General features: G+C 50.1%; 1 protein-coding gene across 1 annotated transcript in view; it reads right to left on the reverse strand.

Annotated features, from left to right (window-relative positions):
• The window catches only part of KSR2 (kinase suppressor of ras 2), a gene marked incomplete at both ends in the record, with an annotated part of 432,583 nt that overhangs the window by 95,889 nt on the left and 317,842 nt on the right, over positions 1–18,852 (reverse strand). Inside the window, 2 exons of the mRNA XM_080717771.1 lie at positions 5,261–5,344; positions 9,545–9,614. Coding sequence (XP_080573897.1) covers positions 5,261–5,344; positions 9,545–9,614 — 154 coding nt within the window. The remainder of the gene's footprint in view (positions 1–5,260; positions 5,345–9,544; positions 9,615–18,852) is intronic.

The following is an 18,852-nucleotide window of genomic DNA, read 5'->3' on the forward strand; positions in this document are numbered from 1 at the left end:
AAATTTTAATCAATTTTCCTAGAGAGAGGATGATGAACAAAACCCAGAGCTATGAGGTCACTTGAGGGTGCCTAAGAACAGAGGAGCTTGAAAATCAGTCAAGACTTCCCTCCTAGCCGGGCGTGGTGGCACATTCAGGTAATCCTAAGACTTGGGAGGCTGAGACAAGAGGATTGCAGGTTCAAGGCCAGACTCAGCAAGATCCTATTTATATATAAATTAACAAAAGGTCTGGGGGGGTGTAGCTTGGAGGTACAGTCCCTGATGTTCAATCCCCAGTACCCACCCCCAATATGGCTCTTCCTTATAAAAACATCTCCCATTGCCCGGCGTGGTGGCGCACGCTTGTAATCCCTGCACTTGGAAAGCAGAGACAAGAGGATCGTGCAGGTTCGAAGCCAGCCCCGCTGGTTTAAGAGACCCTGTTTCCAAATAAAAATATAAAATAAGTCTGGAGTATAGCCCGGAAATAGAAGGGTTCTATCCCCAGTACCACCAACCAACCAACCAACCAACCAACAAACAAAACCACACACAAAAAAACACCTCCCAGCTATATAATGCCCAGATGGACAATGAAGTTTGATTTTGTTTTATAATTGGTGACTTCTCTGCAGAGCAGTGTTTTCTTTCTTTCTTTTTTTGTGGTGGTACTGGGGTTCCTGGAAGCCCTTCTACCTCCGGGCTATACTCCCAGACCTATTTTTTATATTTTTATTTCGAAACAGGTCTCTTAAGCCAGCGCGGCTGGCCTCGAACCTGCACGATCCTCCTGTCTCCGCCTCCCAAGCGCGGGGGTTACAAGCGTGCGCCACCACGCCCGGCATGAGCAGTGGTTCTTAAAGTGGGGTTCCAGGACCCCACTTTGTGCATCAGCGTCACTGGGGAGCTTGTTAAAAATGCATCTTCTGGGGGCCCTGATGATGGGGATTTTAGCAAATCCTCTAGGGCACTCCGGTGCATACAAAAGTTTGAGACCCATTACCTAAAAAAAGAGAAGTCGCTGAGGAAGGGGATGCGGAGATCACTCAGAGTGCTGCTCTTGCACTTCGTGTGTACAAAAACGACGGGGACCGTGCGGACACGCAAATTCAGACGCCGCAGGTGTGGGCAGTGCGTAAGAATGCGCACATCTAGCCAGTTCCCAAGGCGATGCCAATGCGGCTGGTCTGGGCACCACGCATCGAAAAGCCGGGTATAATCCAGCCCTTGTTGCACAGGAAGGGTCTGGCACACAGGAAAGAAGGATTGCTCTGGGCCTAAAAAGAAAATCACTCCCTTCAGGGGGAATTCAAATCCAGGTGTGTCAAGGCTATATTTATTAGTAGGACAGAAAATTACCTGGACCACATACCTCTATTTTCTCAAAGTTCTCCCTTGGGTAGAGCAAGAACTCATCTCATTGGCCCCTTTAATTAAAACTGCAAGGCTCTACCCTGCCTCTTCCAATTTCCCATCTCTGCTATGTTCTCAGTATTTAGCAGCATCTGTTCACTGGAAATATTTAAGCTAATTTGCTTTGTTTACTGTCTAACCACCTCCTGCTCCCCCTACCAGAATTTAAATTCCACGAGCACAGGACTTTTTTCTGTTATAGTTAGATATAAAATATCCCCTGAAGAACCCACGCGTTGATTATATCAGAGTTGATAACATTAAGCACTGAAGGTTGTAATCTCATTAGGTGAATCCACTGTGATGGCTTTGCTGGGTGGCAATCTCAGTAGGTGGGGTGAGGCTGAAGAAGGTGGGTCCCTGGGGTGTGGACATAGGGACTGTGTGTTCGTCTTTGGATTCCCCCCTTGCTTGTTTGCTCTTTCTTCTGGCCTCCACGATATGAGAGCAGAGACCCAGGGCTCTCTTTCTCTGCTTTCTGCTGCGCCCTAAACTCCACAGACCAAGCCCGACCTGGACTGAACCTCTGAAATCTCCAGAAGTGTGAGCAACTAAATCTTTCTTCCTCTAAGTTGTGTGGTCAGTTGTTTTGTATTACAGCCGTGAGAAAGAAGGCTGAAACCATCTGTTTTGTTCCCCGTTGTTTCCCAGCACCTAAAAAAGTATTTGGTACATAGTTTTTAACGTATTAATAGTTGAGCATCCCTAATTTGAAAATCTGAAATTAAAAAAATGCTCTGAAATCCAAAAGATTTGGAGTGTCAACTAGAAGCCAAAAGTGGAAAATTCCACACTTGATCTCGTATGCTGGGTCACAGTCAAAATGCAGGCGCTCTAACTATATTGCAGAAAATTACCTTCAGGTTACCTGGATACAGAGTATATGAAAGATAAATGAATTATATGTTTAGACCGACGTCCCATCCCTGAGATAGCTCATTATGTGTACATAAATGCTCCCAAATCAGAATTATTCTAAAACATGATAGTACTTCTGGTGCCAGGCATTTGGGATAAGGGCTTTTCAACCTGCAGCATTCATTTGTCAACCAGTATGAGTTGAACAGAGAATAAATGGTTCTGTCCATTTTCTCGAAGAAGCTGCCTCCATGTTCTTGGTACCAGCTCTCTGAAGCTCTCATGCTTCTCTTTCATTGAATCTCATTTCCCTCGTGGGTCTCCTCTTAACCAACCACAGGTCTCTGTGTTACTTCTACCCCTCACCCAACACTTTTATCAGCCCACCAGGGTGTCCAAAGTTTTGTCCGTCCTTGAAAACACAGGTGAATGACTATCCACCCTTGCTTTCATCGGTGAGGACAGGGCAGGATTCTACTCATAGGAGAGTTAAGTTTGAACTTCTTTTGCTGGTGGTGATGCATACTCAGGATCACATACTGCAGACAGCACTAAGTTCTGTTAAGTTTACACGACTCTAATGCTAAGACCCCTAGAGAACATCAGAACTCCACAACAGACACTTGCACCCTTTTGCCGGTTTTTCTAAGGACCGAGCAGATTGGCGAGGTCATTGGTAAAATGAGCCATGGCTTGATTTGATTTGAATTCTCCCCCTATATGCCAGAAGCTTATTTTTGCGAGAGAAGGAGCAGAGAGAAACGTCCTTGCATAACACACTGTAATCTGGGGCGAGGACGCCACGTTGATTCCTTGCTGCCGTTCTGCGGTGGGCACTGGAATCGTGCCCTCTTTGCAGATGAGGAAACCGAGCCCAAGATGCAACCCCTCCCAAGAGCTCACGCTCATGCGGGGAGTTCAGCGGTGGGGCAGGGACCCTAATCCAGCTCCAGCTTCTCCCATACACGTGGTCCTTGCAGCCAGCCCTCTTCCCCTGTGCCCAGCCCTCCCCAGCCTCCTCTCCCAGCCCCTGGCAGGGCCAGAGTCTCTGCTCATTACTCCTAAAACAGAGAGCACAGAAAAGCCGCCTCCAGTTCTGCCTCTAGTGCTGAAAATTGAACCGGCCTGGGAAGTGTTCAGCCTGGCTGACTCCTGGCTGCGGCCCTGTCACCTAATTACTTGACTTCAAAGCCTCCAGGCTGCAGGTGTGAGGCTGTGAAAGCTGCCATTTCCCCCACAGAACATGGTGTGACTGGATGGGGACAGGCAGGTCTCAAAAGCAGCAGGTGTACAGACAAGATCAGACAGCCCGTGAACCAGACCGGAGCGCTGGCCCTGCGCCTCCGGGAGTCAGAAAGACCGGGGCCAGCTGACAGCCTGGGTCCTGAGGCCCTCGCAGGAGGGCAGGTTCCAGGGGCGGACTCCTGTCCTTGCTGCCCCCTCCCTCTACCTAGAGCCCAGGCCCCTTGGCGGGAGGGAAGGTAATTAATCCTCCACACAAGGCGGGAGGGAGGGAGCCCAACCTTACATTCATTATCCAGGTGAGGGATGAGGGCAGGTCCCAAAGGGCCCACATGAGAGTTCCGTCCTTGTGCTAGAAAAGGAAGAGTGAGGCCGGAGGGGAAAGGGGACTTCCAGATTCTCTAAGCTAAAGGGCTCCCAAAGCAAACAGGCGCATGGTTACTTGAAACTTTCACACACAGGCGAATGGTTCTTTTACAATAGCCGGAACTAAGAGGGTACTTGTTTATGGGAGGAGAGAGGCCGGCCAGGAAGGGACGGGAACTGAGCTGAGCCAGGTGCAGGGCTCTGTCTCCGGCGCGTGGAGCTACTGAGTGTTCTCAGCGGCACAAGCAGGTACTGCGGTTCCTTTCACACAGATGAAATGCTAGGAACAGAAAGGTGGCTTGCCCGAGGTCCTGAGCTACAAAGTGAAGGAGCCAGGATTTGAAACCAGTGCCCAAGCCCGGCATTCCAGCTTTCTCCTGCCTCGCTCCCTCGCTCGGCCAGCCGTGACCTGGGCTGGCGTAGGGAAGGGCAGGGTGCCCAGGGCTGGGACGGTCCCGCCAGAACTCGGGACCAACACGAGGCCACAAAAGCAGGTAGATGGGGAGTTAGGGGTCTGGGTTCAAGTCCTGACGGAGCCTTGCTAGCTGAGGCACAGCTTTCACATCTGTAAAATGGGGAGAATTGTGATGCTCCCTCAGAGAGGTGCCAGGAGGAGGAAGAGGAGGAATAGAGGAGAGAAGGACTTGGCAAATTGAACACAAGCAGACCACCGAAGCTGGTCGACATCTTGTTTTCACAAAGAAAGTTGTACTGTAGTGAATGCAGTGGTCCCCTCTATTTCTGTATTGCTATGGCTGCTTTTGAGCTACAGGGGCAGAGGGAAGTAATTTCAGAGACCCTACAGCCCTCAAAGCTTAACACAGTCATTATCCGGTCGGCTAGAGAGAAAGCTTGCCAATCCCGACCTCGGATGCTATGGAAATACGAGGTACCACTGTGCCCCGCACACAGTGGGCATCTCTGCCATCTCCATCATCTCTGGTTCTTACTCAGAATAGCTCTTCCTGATCTCCTACCCAAGCACAGGGATTCACCTAAGACCCATTTCTTTTCCTTTCTTTCTCTTTTCTCCTTCTCTCTTTCCTTCCTTCCTTTTTATCTTTCTTCATTTCTCTCCTCTTCCTCCTCCTCCTCCTCTTTCTTCAAGAGCCCTAACCCTTTTTTAAATTAAAAACAAGATCGAAACAGATTCTTGGTAAGTTGCCAAGCAAGGGCCTAAGTTGCTGAGGCTGGCCTCGAACCTGTGATCCTCCTGCCTCAGCCCCCTAAGTACTGGGATTACAGGCATGCGCTATGGTGCTGGCTAAGACCCATTTCCAAAATGCAAAGCAAACAACTCTTCCAAGAGTCAAGAAATCCAACTCATGCGCTCCACCAAAACCTGGCACGGTCCCGGCTGGTCAGGCAGAGAAGAGTCGCCGGAGGTCCAGACACTTACTTGCAGTTTTTACACTTGAGGCCAAACAGCATGCCTTTCCCACAGACGGTGCACGTTTGCGACATCCAGTACTTGGTGGAAAACCTGAGGAAAAGAGACAGGAAGCGTTCAAGCGCCAGGCCACGGGGAGAGACCCATCTCTGGGAGGGTGCACCTCGAGGGGACGTGCATGGCCCTGGACTCTGCCCGGCTTCTCCCGAGACAGGTGACTTCAGTCGTGTAAACCACTGGAGACTCAGTCTCCTCAGCTGCAAAGTGGGGGTAAGAAAGATATGAAGCCACGGCCTTTGGGAGGACTGCATGAGGTCATCCGTGTTAATGGCTTCAAACGGCGCCTGGGTTGTGACTATATTATTACCTTAGACTTTCATAGCAGTCATTTATTCTCTTGATGAATGTTGCTGGGTGGGCCTACTATGTGCCAGGTTCCGTTCCAGGACAGAGCGATAGCTAGGCCTGGCATTACTCTCAGAGGGCCACAAAGCCAGGCAGGGCCTCCCAGGAGTTTAGCTCAGCTGAGGAGCTTCAGAGGGGGCCCTCCCCATCCCCAAAGAGCTGAGACCTCCCCCACTTCAGGAGCAGAGAACAGGACCCCAAAGGAAAGCCTGTCCAGACCATTGGCCCACCTCCCTCCCCATCGGTCCCCACCTGCCACAAATATAAGAAGTCTGAGGGTCTCCCACGCCATCCCCAAGGGAGGGGAGAGGAGGAGAGGCGAGGAGAGGCGAGGAGAGGCGAGGAGAGGCGAGGAGAGGAGGAGAGGCGAGGAGAGGCGAGGAGAGGCGAGGAGAGGCGAGGAGAGGAGGAGAGGCGAGGAGAGGCGAGGAGAGGCGAGGAGAGGCGAGGAGAGGAGGAGAGGCGAGGAGAGGCGAGGAGAGGCGAGGAGAGGCGAGGAGAGGCGAGGCACCTCAACTCCCCGGCATCCCTTCCCCCATGCTTCTTTCTTCCCTCTGACAGACGAGGCGGCAGCAGAGCTGGACCCAAGAAAAGTATTGAAGGTGTCCAGGTCACAGTTAATTTTAATTTTCAATTTGTGCCACTGTCGGCAGAAGTTGTATCTAATCTCCACTGCTTCGGAGTGTCAAAAGGGAAGTCGGAAGCGATTACATAACTCGGAGACAGAATTTTGAGGGGAAGTCGGCCTCCCTCGGCCGTGCCATCTTGCCGGATCTGGGTCAGTCCCTCTCCAAACAGAATGAGACGCAGCCCAAAGCCTCCTTGTCTAAGCAAAGAGTAACGTTCCAAGTCGGGTTGCTGGTTGCCAAGGCTGGCTCCCTCTCCAGCTTGGGGCGTGGGGGTGGGTAAGCTCCTCTGGGTGCCCTCAGCAGGGCTGGAGAGGTTGGCAGGGCCTATTTTGCAGGATTTGCCATCTCTGGGGATGGCAAAGGGGCACGTGTCCTGCCCTTCAGCTAGCAGTGCAGGGATGGAGGGAGGCGAGTGGCTGGTGGCGATTTCTCTCCCTTCCGGCTCGCTCCCTGTCCCCCAGCTCTGATCAGTGTGATTCTGATGGCAGGGAATGGGGTTTTAATTTCGTTTCTTCCTCAAGGCTGGGATGAGTCCAAGCTTCTCCTTCCTGGCATTGAGCCCCAGCGAGGAACAGAGGGCAAGACTAAAAGACTGGCAGGTCATCCCAGGCCCCTGCTCCTCTAGGAAGATGGACCCATAGATACTCAAGATTAGTTACCAGCATCTGAAGCTGAGGGACCTCAGGGTTCCAAGGTTAGGGAGAGAAAGCCTGGGGGTGGAGCCTGCCTCAGGGGCGGAGCTGAGCTAGGGACGTGACCAATCCAGGTGTGGCACTGCTCCAGGGGTGTGGTCAACCCAGGGGCATGGCCAAGTAAGTGTGCAGCCGAGCCAGGGGCATGGACAATACAAGGTAGATAGTCGGGGTTGTGGCCAACACCATGACCAATCCATGTGTAGGCTTGAACCAGGAGTGTGGCCAATAGGGGGAGGGGAGGTAGAACAGAGGTGGGAATGGAACTGAGCTAGGGGCGCAGCCAATCCAAGGATGGAGATGAGCCAGGGCGCAGCCAATCAGGGTTATGGCTGAGCCAGTGTGTGGCCAATCCAGGAGTGCAGTTGAACTAAGGTCGTGATCAGTCCAGGAGCATGGCTGAAGCTGGGGTGTAGCCAATCCAGGGAAGAGATGAACCAGGGGCATGGCCAATCCAGGAGTGTGGCTGAGTTGGGGGCGTGGCCAACCCAGGAGTGTGGCTGAACCAGGGGTATGGCCAATCCAGGAATGCAGTTGTGCCAGGGGCGTGGCCAGTCAGGAGTGTGGTGGAATCAGGGGTGTGTGGCCAATCAGGAGTATGGCTGAGTGAAGGGGGTGTGGCCAATCAGGAGTGTGGCTGAGTTGGAGGCGTGGCCAAGCAGGAGTGTGGTGGAGTTGGGGGCGTGGCCAGTCAGGAGTGTGGTGGAGTGAGGGGCGTGGCCAGTCAGGAGTGTGGCTGAGTGAAGGGGATGTGGCCAATCAGGAGTGTGGCTGAGTCGGGGGCGTGGCAAATCCAGGGATGAAGATGATTCGGAGCTCCTTCAGGCAGCAAACACCCTCAACAGGTCCTCCAGCAGCTTGCTACTCTCCCCTGCAGCTCTGGCAGCCTGACCATTGACATGTCTATCGCCTATCTCTAGCTGCCTCCTCCCACGTTTTCTCATTTGAGTCTTAACAACTATCCTGTCAACAGACTGCTTGCAAAAACTGTTGATGAGCTGCCGTTCGGTATGAGGGCTCATTGCTGCCTGCCCCGAGCCATGCAACGTGTAGGCCCTGTATTGCTCCCCCAGAGCCCAGAACCCTCGTCCGCCAGCTCCACCAGGGTCTCTTAACTGACCCTCCCCTAGCTGTGAGCTCCTGAGGGAATGGCTTCATGCCTGTGTCTTGCTCCGTGTTGCAATCCTAGCACAGAAACTCTCTGCACTAGTGGGGGTCATCCACAGACGAGTGAAGGAGTCCCTCAGCTAGCTCTCAGTCCCAGGGCACGACGATCTCGGCCGCAGTGTCCAAGAACACGAGGTACTGAGGCTCTGAAGCCCCAGCTACATCTTCCAGAGCCTCAGGTTCCCAACCTCTCTGTTGGGCACAGCCATGCCTGCCCCATTTCCCCATTGGGTTTGTAAGGAGTCTTTGGATAGAATGAGATAAAACATGGGAAGTCAAATTCAGATGCCTGTGGATTCAGGCAAATCCTGGGCAAGTATATTCCTGGCAAGGTGGCTGTTCACCAGCAGGGCTGCGGCTCTGGACTGGCCTGCACCTCTGCTCTGCACCATGCAGCTCAGCCTGCAATCTGTGTTTTCTGGTGAGGAGCTCTCCAAATTAGAATGTGAAGCATTCGGCCGGGCGTGGTGGCGCACACTTATAATCCCCACGCTTGGGAGGCTGAGACAGGAGGATTGTACAGGTTCGAAGCCAGCCTCAGCTACTTAGTGAGGCTGTCAGCAACTTTGACCCTGTTTCCAAATAAAGTATTAAAAATAGGTCTGGGAGTATAGTCCAGAGGTAGAAAAGCCCCTGGGTCCCAACCCCACACACACACAAAAGAATACAAAGCATTAATTTTTTTTTTTTTTTTGGTGGTACTGGGGTTCCTGGAAACCATTCTACCTCTGGGCTACACTCCCAGACCTATTTTTATACTTTTTTAATTTGGAAACAGGGTCTCTTAAGCCAGCGCGGCTGGCTTTGAACCTGCACGATCCTCCTGTCTCCGCCTCCCAAGCGTGGGGATTACAAGTGTGTGCCACCACGCCCGGCAGCATTAATCTTAACAATGATACCAATTATTGTTGTGCAAGGATCTGTGCTAAGTGTGCATGCACACATATGATGTATATATATGATATATAATTTATAATTTAATAAATAATTTAAATATATGTAAACATATATATACACGTGTATACATATATACACATGTGCGTATATACGTATACATGTGATGTATATATACACACATATAATTTAATCTTCATATCCACCCTACAGGTGGGCAGAAGTATCTGATGAAACAATGGGGTCTCAGAGAAGTTAAGTAACTTCCTCAAGATTGCAAGCTTTGCTGGCTGGGATTGGAACACAGGTTGGTCTAACTCCAAAGCCCTGTCGTTTAAGCACTAGGAGCTAATTTGATCAGGGCAGGGTTAATAGGATGTAGACATCTCAGTGCCCTGGTTGCCAATTTGAGGTTTAGCCTGGCAGAGGAGAGAGGGGCACAGTGATGTGGGAGCTCCCAGCCTTCTGCCACCACCCGCCCCCGGGCACGCAGGAAGGCAGCCTACCTGTGCTTGATGGAGTTGCCCAGGTCTCTGCGAGGGATCTGCGGGGACCAGCGCGGCACTGACAGTGTGTCTGCAGAGAGAAGAGCGGAGGAGAGAATTCTGTTACACGGCAGTCAGAAGTCAGGGCGGGCTCTGGTCAAGCTCTGGAAGGAACAGGGAGGCTTGCGGGTCTCAGGCGGGCCTCCCACGTCTGCACTTGCCAAACTGGACCACATGGAGAACAGGTTTAGGGTGTCACATAAGCCCATGGGACGTCCCCTGGCCAGGGCAGCCAGGAGATGGCTGCGGGAAGAATCAAATTGAGCATCATTTCATTCACAAAGGAACTGTATGCGCCCGGCCTGTGCTCCGTGACTCGCGACTTAGCTGGCTGCATCCTCAAGACAACCCAGGAGGAGGGCTTGCCAGGAGCCAGGGTGCGGGTGAGGAACCCGAGGCTGGGAGAGGGGAAGCTGCTTGCTTGATGCCGACACTTCGTGGCTGTGAATCCAGCAGCTGGGAATCCGGGTCTGAGGGACTCCAGAGCCCTCAAAACTTTACCCCCTTGTGTGCAAAGTTACAGTGCAGTAGATTCAGATGCCCGCCATGTAGGTATCACTCTCCTCTAATTTTGGCCATAACTGTGTATACAACCCATAAAATTATTTTTCTAACATTTTAAGTTGAATTCATGTTTCTGTTTAAATGTTCATCGTAAATGCAAACTCCATGTGGAAAACCATGTCATACTTGTATTCTGTAATAATTATTTTTGGAATGTCCAACCATGTGTCACCTAGAGTCATCCTAGAATAAGTGGATGAAAGAATGCATGGATGGGTGAGTGGGCGAATGGATGGGTGAGCGGGAGTGCAGGTGGACGGAGGGACGATGGAGAATGGAGATGGGTGGAGGAATGGGCGGATAGGTGGGTCAGTGGATGAATGGAGAGACAAAAGTGGATAGATTAGTGGATGAATAGATGAACAGGAGGGTGGGCAGGTGGACGGGCAGATCAATGTGGATGGGCAGGTGCATGAGTGGGTGGGTAAGTAAGTGAGTGGATGTATGGACAGGTAGGTGGGTGGGATGGACAGATGAAAGTGGGTGGAGGAGCCAAGCATGGTGGCGCACGCTTGTAATCCCAGCATTCTGGAGGCTGAGACAAGAGGATTGCGGTTCGCGGACAGCCTCAGCTACTTAGTGAGGCCCTCTGCAACTCAGTGAGACCCTGTTTCAAAATAAAGAATAAAAAATAGGGCAGGGGGTGTAGCTTGGAGGTCGAATACCCCTGGGCTCCATCCCCAGACCTGTAAAAAAAAAAAAAAAAAAAAGCGGGTGGAGGGGTGGATGGCTGATGAGTAGGTGGGTAGGTGGATGGATGGATGGATGGGTGGATGGGTGGATGGATGGATGGATGGATGGATGGATGGATGGATGGATTTACAGGTGGATGGGTGGATGGCTGGGTGGGTAGATGAAGGTGAGTGGACAGTTAGATGGTAGAGGGTGGATGAATGGAAGGGTGGATGGATGCATAGATGGGTGGGTGGATGGATAAGTAGGTACACATGACTGGATGGGTGTATGGCTTAGTGTGTGGACAGATGGGTATTTGGATGGGTGGGTGGATAGACAGATGGGTGGATAAGTAGGTAGACATGAATGGATGTGCAGGTGGATGGATGGGTGGGTGGATGATGAGCTGGAAAGAGGGGGGGAACCATGCAGATTTCAGACTCGGCCCCTGCCCCATCTATGCTTTCGCATGTTAGGCTAAATCCCAGTGGACTTCCATTGCTCCTTCCTGCCCAAGTTCTGGGTCTTCTGCAGCCCCCAAGCTCCAGCCCCACCTTCGCCCCTCTCGCCAGGCTGCCTGCGCCAGCCTCCTGGCAGAGCTCACAGGCCCTAGAGAGATGCAGCACTCGCAGAAGCCAACTGTGCTGCCCGTGAAACCTCTCGTGAGTGGGAGAGGGGAGCCGGTGTCTGCCCACCCCGGCCCGCTCATTCCTCGGGCCAGCTGGATGGAGGGCTGCAGAGGCAAGCCTCATTTTGCACAGTTATTGTTATGAAGGGGCTGCTCCTAGGGGAGCCGGGCATGTCAGAACCTATCAGGGAGCATTTAACCCCAACCCACTCCTTCTCTTCTGTCTAATGACACTGCAGGCAGCCTGAAAGCAGTTTCCAGAAACCCTCACTCTGCCCTTGTGAAGCTGGGACCCTTTCTGAACAAGCTAATGATTTTCCAAGCCCCAAAGGGCAGAGAAAACTCAACAAAGAGACAGGGTGATGTATCAGTCAGACGCAGAGCCCGTGGGATTTCCTCTGGTTTAACTAAAAACTAAATGTCATCGAGCTCAAAGCCCGTTTTGCTACTGGTTTCAATTTCGGCGGGTGGGGGGGGGCACAAAAAAGACAAGAAAGAAAAGTAAATTAGAGAACAAAAGCATTCTATTCCCCCTCCCCACACTCCCCATTCCTGTCTTCTTTGGGAACTGAAATTAGACATTGGCGGAAAGATAGTGCCTCTCGAGGCTCTGCTGGGGAGGAAGGGTTGGCCTTAGGGGAAATCTACAATCCTAGGAGCGCCAACAGGCTTTGTCTCATGGGCCACTTGTAGCGGCTGACTAGATAAGTTGTGTTGAGAAGGATTCTGAGGCTCGGCGGGAAAGAGAACCGAGATAGATTAGCAATGTCTGCCACGAGTGGACACTAAGGTAGCGCCCACAAGCCTGTGTTCAGGTGTCACCTCTGCAGAGGCAAGAACCTTTATCATCATGGCATAAACACCTGGGGCAGAGTAAGAACCTTACACGAGTTTGTCGGGTCCAACAGTATTATAATGGATACACTGAGTTTATCCATGAGTCAATATTGTGAGACACTGAGCTGTGCACTTTATACCCGGATACTGTGTCTCTGTACACACAATGTTATCAGTATTCCCACCGGAAAAAGAGAATGTGGCACTCACACCAAGGCTGAAAACTGCTGTCTGTGCTTCTCTCTGTCTCTAGATAACTCCTCCTTGACCGCCATCACCTCCTCCACCAGGAAAGGAAGAAAATCAGCTGGAGTTCCTAAAACTCCGGTGAGCTTTTGCGAGAAGCAAATCTCACCCTTAGGTTCCTGTACTAGTTACCCTGTTACTCCCAATTACAGCGCCTTTTTTAAAAAAAAACAAAAGTGGATGTGATTAAGTCTAGCAGTTTGGTTTTCATTTTCTCAATACCTGGTTGAAGGGGCGGATTCTGCCGATTACATTAAGCGATGACAACATCATTAGTCTCCAGCTGTAATTACCCCGCACAGCTCCCTCCCCGGCTCTGTCATCTTGAACTTCGAGAAGCTCTCTTTACTTTCTTTGTTTGGATTTCATTAAACTTGCCACTGCAAGCCTTATAGAAGGGAAAACTGTTGAAAGGGAAGAGGAGGGGGGGAACTAGGAGAACAGAGACCTTATCATAACAGAGAAGGCAAATAACATTTACAGCCATTAAACCGATACAGAGACTTCTGTTTAACCATCAACACACCTATTAAGATGTCTCCATAGCTGCACAAAAGCTTCCTTTTTCTACTCTAATTTTCTGATAACAAGTCATGCAGACAGGGAGCCAGAAGTTTGCACATCCCTGCTGCCGTCTGTCTTGGGGATAAAATAATAGACATTGCTTCTTAGATATTTTCATTTCCAGTGCATAGGAAGAGAAAGCGTCGGAAGGAAGGCGGTTTCTTCTCCCTTTGCACATGTCTGGCTGTTGACAACTTTGCATAAATACCTCTGCATAAGAGGGGACACACTGGGAGCCCTGGCCTTTGAAATCACATTGGTTAGTCAGAGAGACAAATAGAAATTTTCACAGAAGGAAGAAACCGGCGGCAATAAAGCATCCATTCCATGTACAGCCCTCTGGTTCTGCCTTGATGAGCCGGAAATTAGGCTGACAGATGAGTTAGGCACAGGAAAAGCACACGGGGTGCATACAAAGATGGCAGACAAGACTGGGCTGGTGAGAAAGAGGAAGAGAGAGAAAAGAGATGAGAGAAAAATTATAAATAAATAACAACAGATCTGCTTTTCGTTGACTGTTACCATGTATCAAGCAATGTTACAAACCAAGCCCTTTATACATTATTTCCTGGACCCCATATAGTATTGCATTTAATCCAGGTATGACAGTGGATGTATATAGGTCCCTTCTTCAGCCTCAGAAGGAACCAGAGACCCATTTCAGACTCACGCCCTCAGAAACTATAAAGTCAGCCGGGCGTGGCGGCGCACGCTTGTCATCCCAGCATTCGGGAGGCTGAGACCTGGAGGATTGCGGTTCGCGGACAGCCTCAGCTACTCAGTGAGGCCCTCCGCAACCCAGTGAGACCCTGTTTCAAAATAAAGAATAAAAAAATAGGGCAGGGGGTGTAGCTCGGAGGTCAAATGCCCTGGGTTCCATCCCCAGACCTACAAAAAAAAAAAAAAAAAGAAAAAGAAAAAGAAAAAAGAAACTATAAAGTAATACATTTGTGTAGTTTTTAAGCCAAGGAGTTTGCAGCCATTTGTCACAGCAGCCACAGGGAACTGATACAGTACCGTTCTTGTACCAAGTACGGTTTCGGAAACTGGGGATATTCGGAACAGTAGAACAAAGTTTCTGAGCTTAGGATCTAGCGGTGGAATTGCAAAGCCAATGAGTAGACAGGTAAGCATTTTTTAGGAAAATAAAACTCTGATGATTTGGGAGTTGTTTGAAGGCAATGGGAACCTTGATCTTAGCTGTGTTGTGTCTTACAAATCTAAGAGCTCCCTCTGGCTCCCTCTCCAAGGGGGGGCAAGCATGCCAGGCTGTGACTGCAGAACAGCGGCAGGGTCTCCCCACTTCCTCAGCCCCCCCCCCCAACTCCCTAGCCCATCCCAGGCCGGCATGCGAGCCTTGGACTTTCTTCTCCTAGCCTGGTCCTCTCCTATCTGATGGTCACGATCCCACCTGAACCCTCAACGCTGCTGAAGAGCCAAGGGAATGCAGTTCACGCTGCAGCCTGGGGCGTTGCTCAAGTAACGCACAGCATCTGCTGACGGTAGAGAAGAGCGCAGCGAGTGCTGCTTCTCAAAGTCACTAATTTGTTAACACCGGATCATCTGCTATGGCCCAGACTGGATTTCAGGGGGAACTCCGTAAGAAAGTATCACGAGATAAGTACTCCTAAATTCAACTCGGGAAAAAGAAAGAGGTAACCATGGGATGAAGGCAAGGCAGAGTTTAAAAAAAAAATCACTCTTTAAAATTTGTCTACTACGCCGGGCGTGGCGGCGCACGCTTGTAATCCCCGCGCTTGGGAGGCTGAGACAGCAGGATCGCACGGGTTCGAAGCCAGCCTCAGCTACTTAGTGAGGCTCTCAGCAACTTAGTGAGACCCTGTTTCCAAATAAAATATATAAAAAAAGGTCTGGGAGTGTAGCCCGGAAGTAGAAAGCCTCTGGGTTCCACCCCCAGTACCACAAAAAAAAAAAAAAAATTTCTCTACTATGCTGACAGTCCGTGAGGCGGGCCTGAGTCTCATCTGTCACCATATCCCTAGTGTCTTGCTTGAGATCTGCTTAAAGGAAAAGTGAGTGGTCCATGCATGAATGAATACATGAATCATAAATGAACCAGTGCCAAGTCCTGGCTAAAGCTGCTAGCTCACTGGTTGACTAGAAATTTGCACGGCGTTGGGAGACTCGTGTGTGTGTGTGTGTGTGTGTGTGTGTTTGACAGAGAGAGAGAGACAGATAGACAGACAGACAGGGGATTGAAATCAGGGACATTCTGCGTTTGCGTTATATCCTTAGTCCTGTTTTATTTTTAAATTTGAAACAGGGTCTCACTAGGTTGCAGAGGGCCTCCCTAATTTGCTGAGGCTGGCTGCAAACCTGCGATCCTCTTGTCCCAGCCTCCCAAGTACTGGGATTACAAGTGTGAACCACTGCACTCAGCTGCCTTGAAAGATCTTAGAGAAATATTGCATGCGACTTGGAACAAATCTAAACTGATTAATCCTGTAAATACTCTTGTGTGGTAGGCAGGGACATACATAGTACCCCATTTTACAGATGGCAAATTAAGGCCTATCAGAGATGTGACCTGCTGTGCACCCCTGGGAGAGTGACAGCCCTGGGGGCTTCAGTATCATCATGGAAAAAAAATGTGGGCAATGGCAGTACCTGTCTTGAGAGATTGACTGAAGACGAGGTCGGATAAAGCGCACAGAGGACTCGGGCCACTGTCTGCCAGGGGAGCATGGTGGAGTCTAATCTACCGCACACCTTCCGGATGAAGACATGTCTCCCAAGCCACTTCCTGGCCGAGTCCTTAGGGGATAACATCCCCAGTTTGCAGTAAAGAAAACAGGACAACCACATTGTTCAAAGTCATCTGGTTTGCATTTGGTAGATTTTCTTTTCTTTTCTGTGGTACCGGAGATGGAATTCAGGGGCATTCTACCTACCAGCTACACCCCCAGCCCTATTTTTTATTCTTTATTTTGAAACAGGGTCTCACTACGTTGCAGAGGGCCTCGCTATGTAGCTGAGGCTGTCTGTGAACCTGTGCTGCTCCTGTCTCAGCCTCCCAAGTACAGAGATTGCAAGCATGCGCCACCACGCCTGGCTTTGTGCATTTTAGAGTTAACTCCAATTTCCTATACAACTGAAGTCTTAATATCCACCCCTGCACTATGCCCTTTGCTGAGATAAGTAAAAAAAAAAAATGAATTTAAAACCCATCCCTTTTCTAGAATTGGAAAGGACCACGAGAAACTGTCTATGAGAGTCTCTGGGTCTCTAAACCTTCTTGGATAGAGGGGAGCTACCTAATCCTTACGTGTTTCCATGGAGATAAAGACCTCTGAGCATATAACATTATTAATACAAACAGCTAACATTTATTGAGCACCTACTGTATGGCAGGACTTAGATTATAAGATTTAGATACAGAATTTCACTTAATCTCCATAACTCCGTTTTAGGCAGGAAAACCGGCGTCTGAACTGGGACAGCCAAGCCTCAGAGCTCCTGCTTGGAAATACTGTAAATAAAATCCAAATTGTCCTACTAAAGATTCCAGCCGGGGACATGTCAGACTGAGCAATAACTTAGGCTGCATTTGAATCAACTAGAAAATTCTTCAGGCCCAAAGATACCCAAAGCTAATAAAACTTAAACCATTAAACTTTTCTTGTGGGGCCACAGGTCAACCAACAGCTAAAATCCCAATGATTCAGCCAAGGCACCATCCGGTCCCTGACTAAAGCCACTCGTGAAAGTATTCACATAGCAGGGAATAACTCTATTTGCTTTAATATCCAGCTCAAATACATCGGGTCTAAGAGTATTTGAAGTATGTGCTGTCTCTAAAGGTTACAGCTCCGCGGCGCCGCATGCAGAGCGAAATTGAGTTTCTGTGCGGATTGGGACAGAGCTTTCTCTCTGAGACAAGTGCACTCCGCTTCTCAAGATCTGGATGACACCACTTGGGACCCTCGATGGCCAGGGAGCCTTCCAGGGGGCCACTTGGCATGGACACAGAAGAGGGTGGGTTTGAAACCCTGTCACGGCGCAAGAAATAAGGCAGAGGGGACTGATTGTGAGGCTGGAGGTGAGTAAGGACACTGATGTTCCCTCTGGGTGGGAGATCACACCCTGGGGTCTCAGAGGAGACTCCTGGGGCCCTGGCTCTGAGGCAAAACAAGGGAGATGGCCAAGCTTCCTTTGTAGGAACAGAAGCATTGCAGAATGGAGCATCAGGGCCAAAGCCACCAGGGCACGTGTGGGCTTCTGTCTAGAGGCAAGGCCTTGAGTATGGGCCTCCTTGGAGACAGAACCACGAACTTGTTTCTGAATGGGGAGAGCTTCCAGGTATCCATTTTCCCAGTGTGTGTGTGTGTGTGTGTGTGTGTGTGTGTGTGTGTGTGTGAGAGAGAGAGAGAGAGGAAGAAGAAGAAGAAGAAGAAGAAGAAGAAGAAGAAGAAGAAGAAGAAGAGGAGGAGGAGGAGAAGAGAAGGGAGCTCTGCAGTAGGCAGATCTGTGACAAATACCATCGCTGCTACTTATGAGCTATGGGACCTTGCTCACTTTTACTTCTCTGAGTCTGAGTTTCATTTCCTACAGAAAGGGATCATCATACATCCTCGTAGGATTGTTAGGAGGATTGAGAGGGGCGACAAAATTAGAACGGCACTCAATGAAGTGCCCGACATAATATTGTTATTTCTGTTTCTGTCACTGTCATAGTTTTTCTGCCTCTGGAATTGAAACGCCAGTTAGAACACGACAGAGCTCTCCGTGGACCGTGATTCAGAGCAGAGGTAACAAGCTTGACCCTCAGGTCAAATCCGGCCCACCATCTGGTTTCATAAGTGAAGTGTGACTGCCATGAAGTCCCTTGCTGGCGTGCGTATCGATGTACGTCTGCGTCCTCATGAGAGCCACAGAGTCGAGTCAATGTAACAGGAGCAGGATAGCCCACAAACCCTACAATGATGATCACCCGGCCCCTTATAGCAAAAGTATTTCAAGTCAGGTGTGACGGTGCCCACCTGTAATCCCAAAACTCAGGGGGCTGAGACAGGAGGACTTCAGGTTCACGGCCAACCTCAGCAACTTAGCAAGGCTCTTAGCAACCTATGAGCCCCTGTTTCAAAATTTAAAAAAATAGGGCTAGGGGTAAGCTCAAAGGTAGAACACCTCTGGGTTCAATCCCTAGCACAAATAAATAAATAGGTCTGGGTTGTAGCTGCAGGGTAGAATGACCTGGAGTTCAAACCCTAGTACCAAGAAAAAATAGTAGGTCAATTCCTGATTTGGGGCTGTGAAACTCATCTCTCTGGCTGATTAGCAGAAATGTTTTGTTCTTCCTTGGAGAAAGACCTGAGTTCAAGACCCACGTTGACTACTTACTCGAAGGGAACCCTCGGATAAATAGCCTGCAATCTCCAAGTCAAAATATGTGACCACCTGGTGTTAACACCTCTGCTCACTGAATCCCAGAACTCCAAGGCCGTGTTGTTCTGATCTCCATTTTACAGAAGAGGCCTCCTGGGCATAGAAGGACCCAGAAGAAGCCCAGATAACCAAGACCTGTGTTCTTTCTAGCCCTGACCGTCTCCTGGTAGAATCTTCCGTGAGAAGCGGGTGCCTCTGATGACAGGCAACTGTTGGAATCCAGGTCGACTGGCGAGGCAGCGGAAGAGGGAAATGAACTCTCTCCTCTCGCCGCGTCTGTCTGGGTTCATTAATGCGATTTTCTAGCTGTCACTTTATCAAAGCAGAGAGAAGGCCTTGAAGAGTGTGA

Source organism: Muscardinus avellanarius (genome assembly GCF_963383645.1).
Source record: "Muscardinus avellanarius genome assembly, chromosome: 21".
Taxonomy (NCBI): domain Eukaryota; kingdom Metazoa; phylum Chordata; class Mammalia; order Rodentia; family Gliridae; genus Muscardinus; species Muscardinus avellanarius.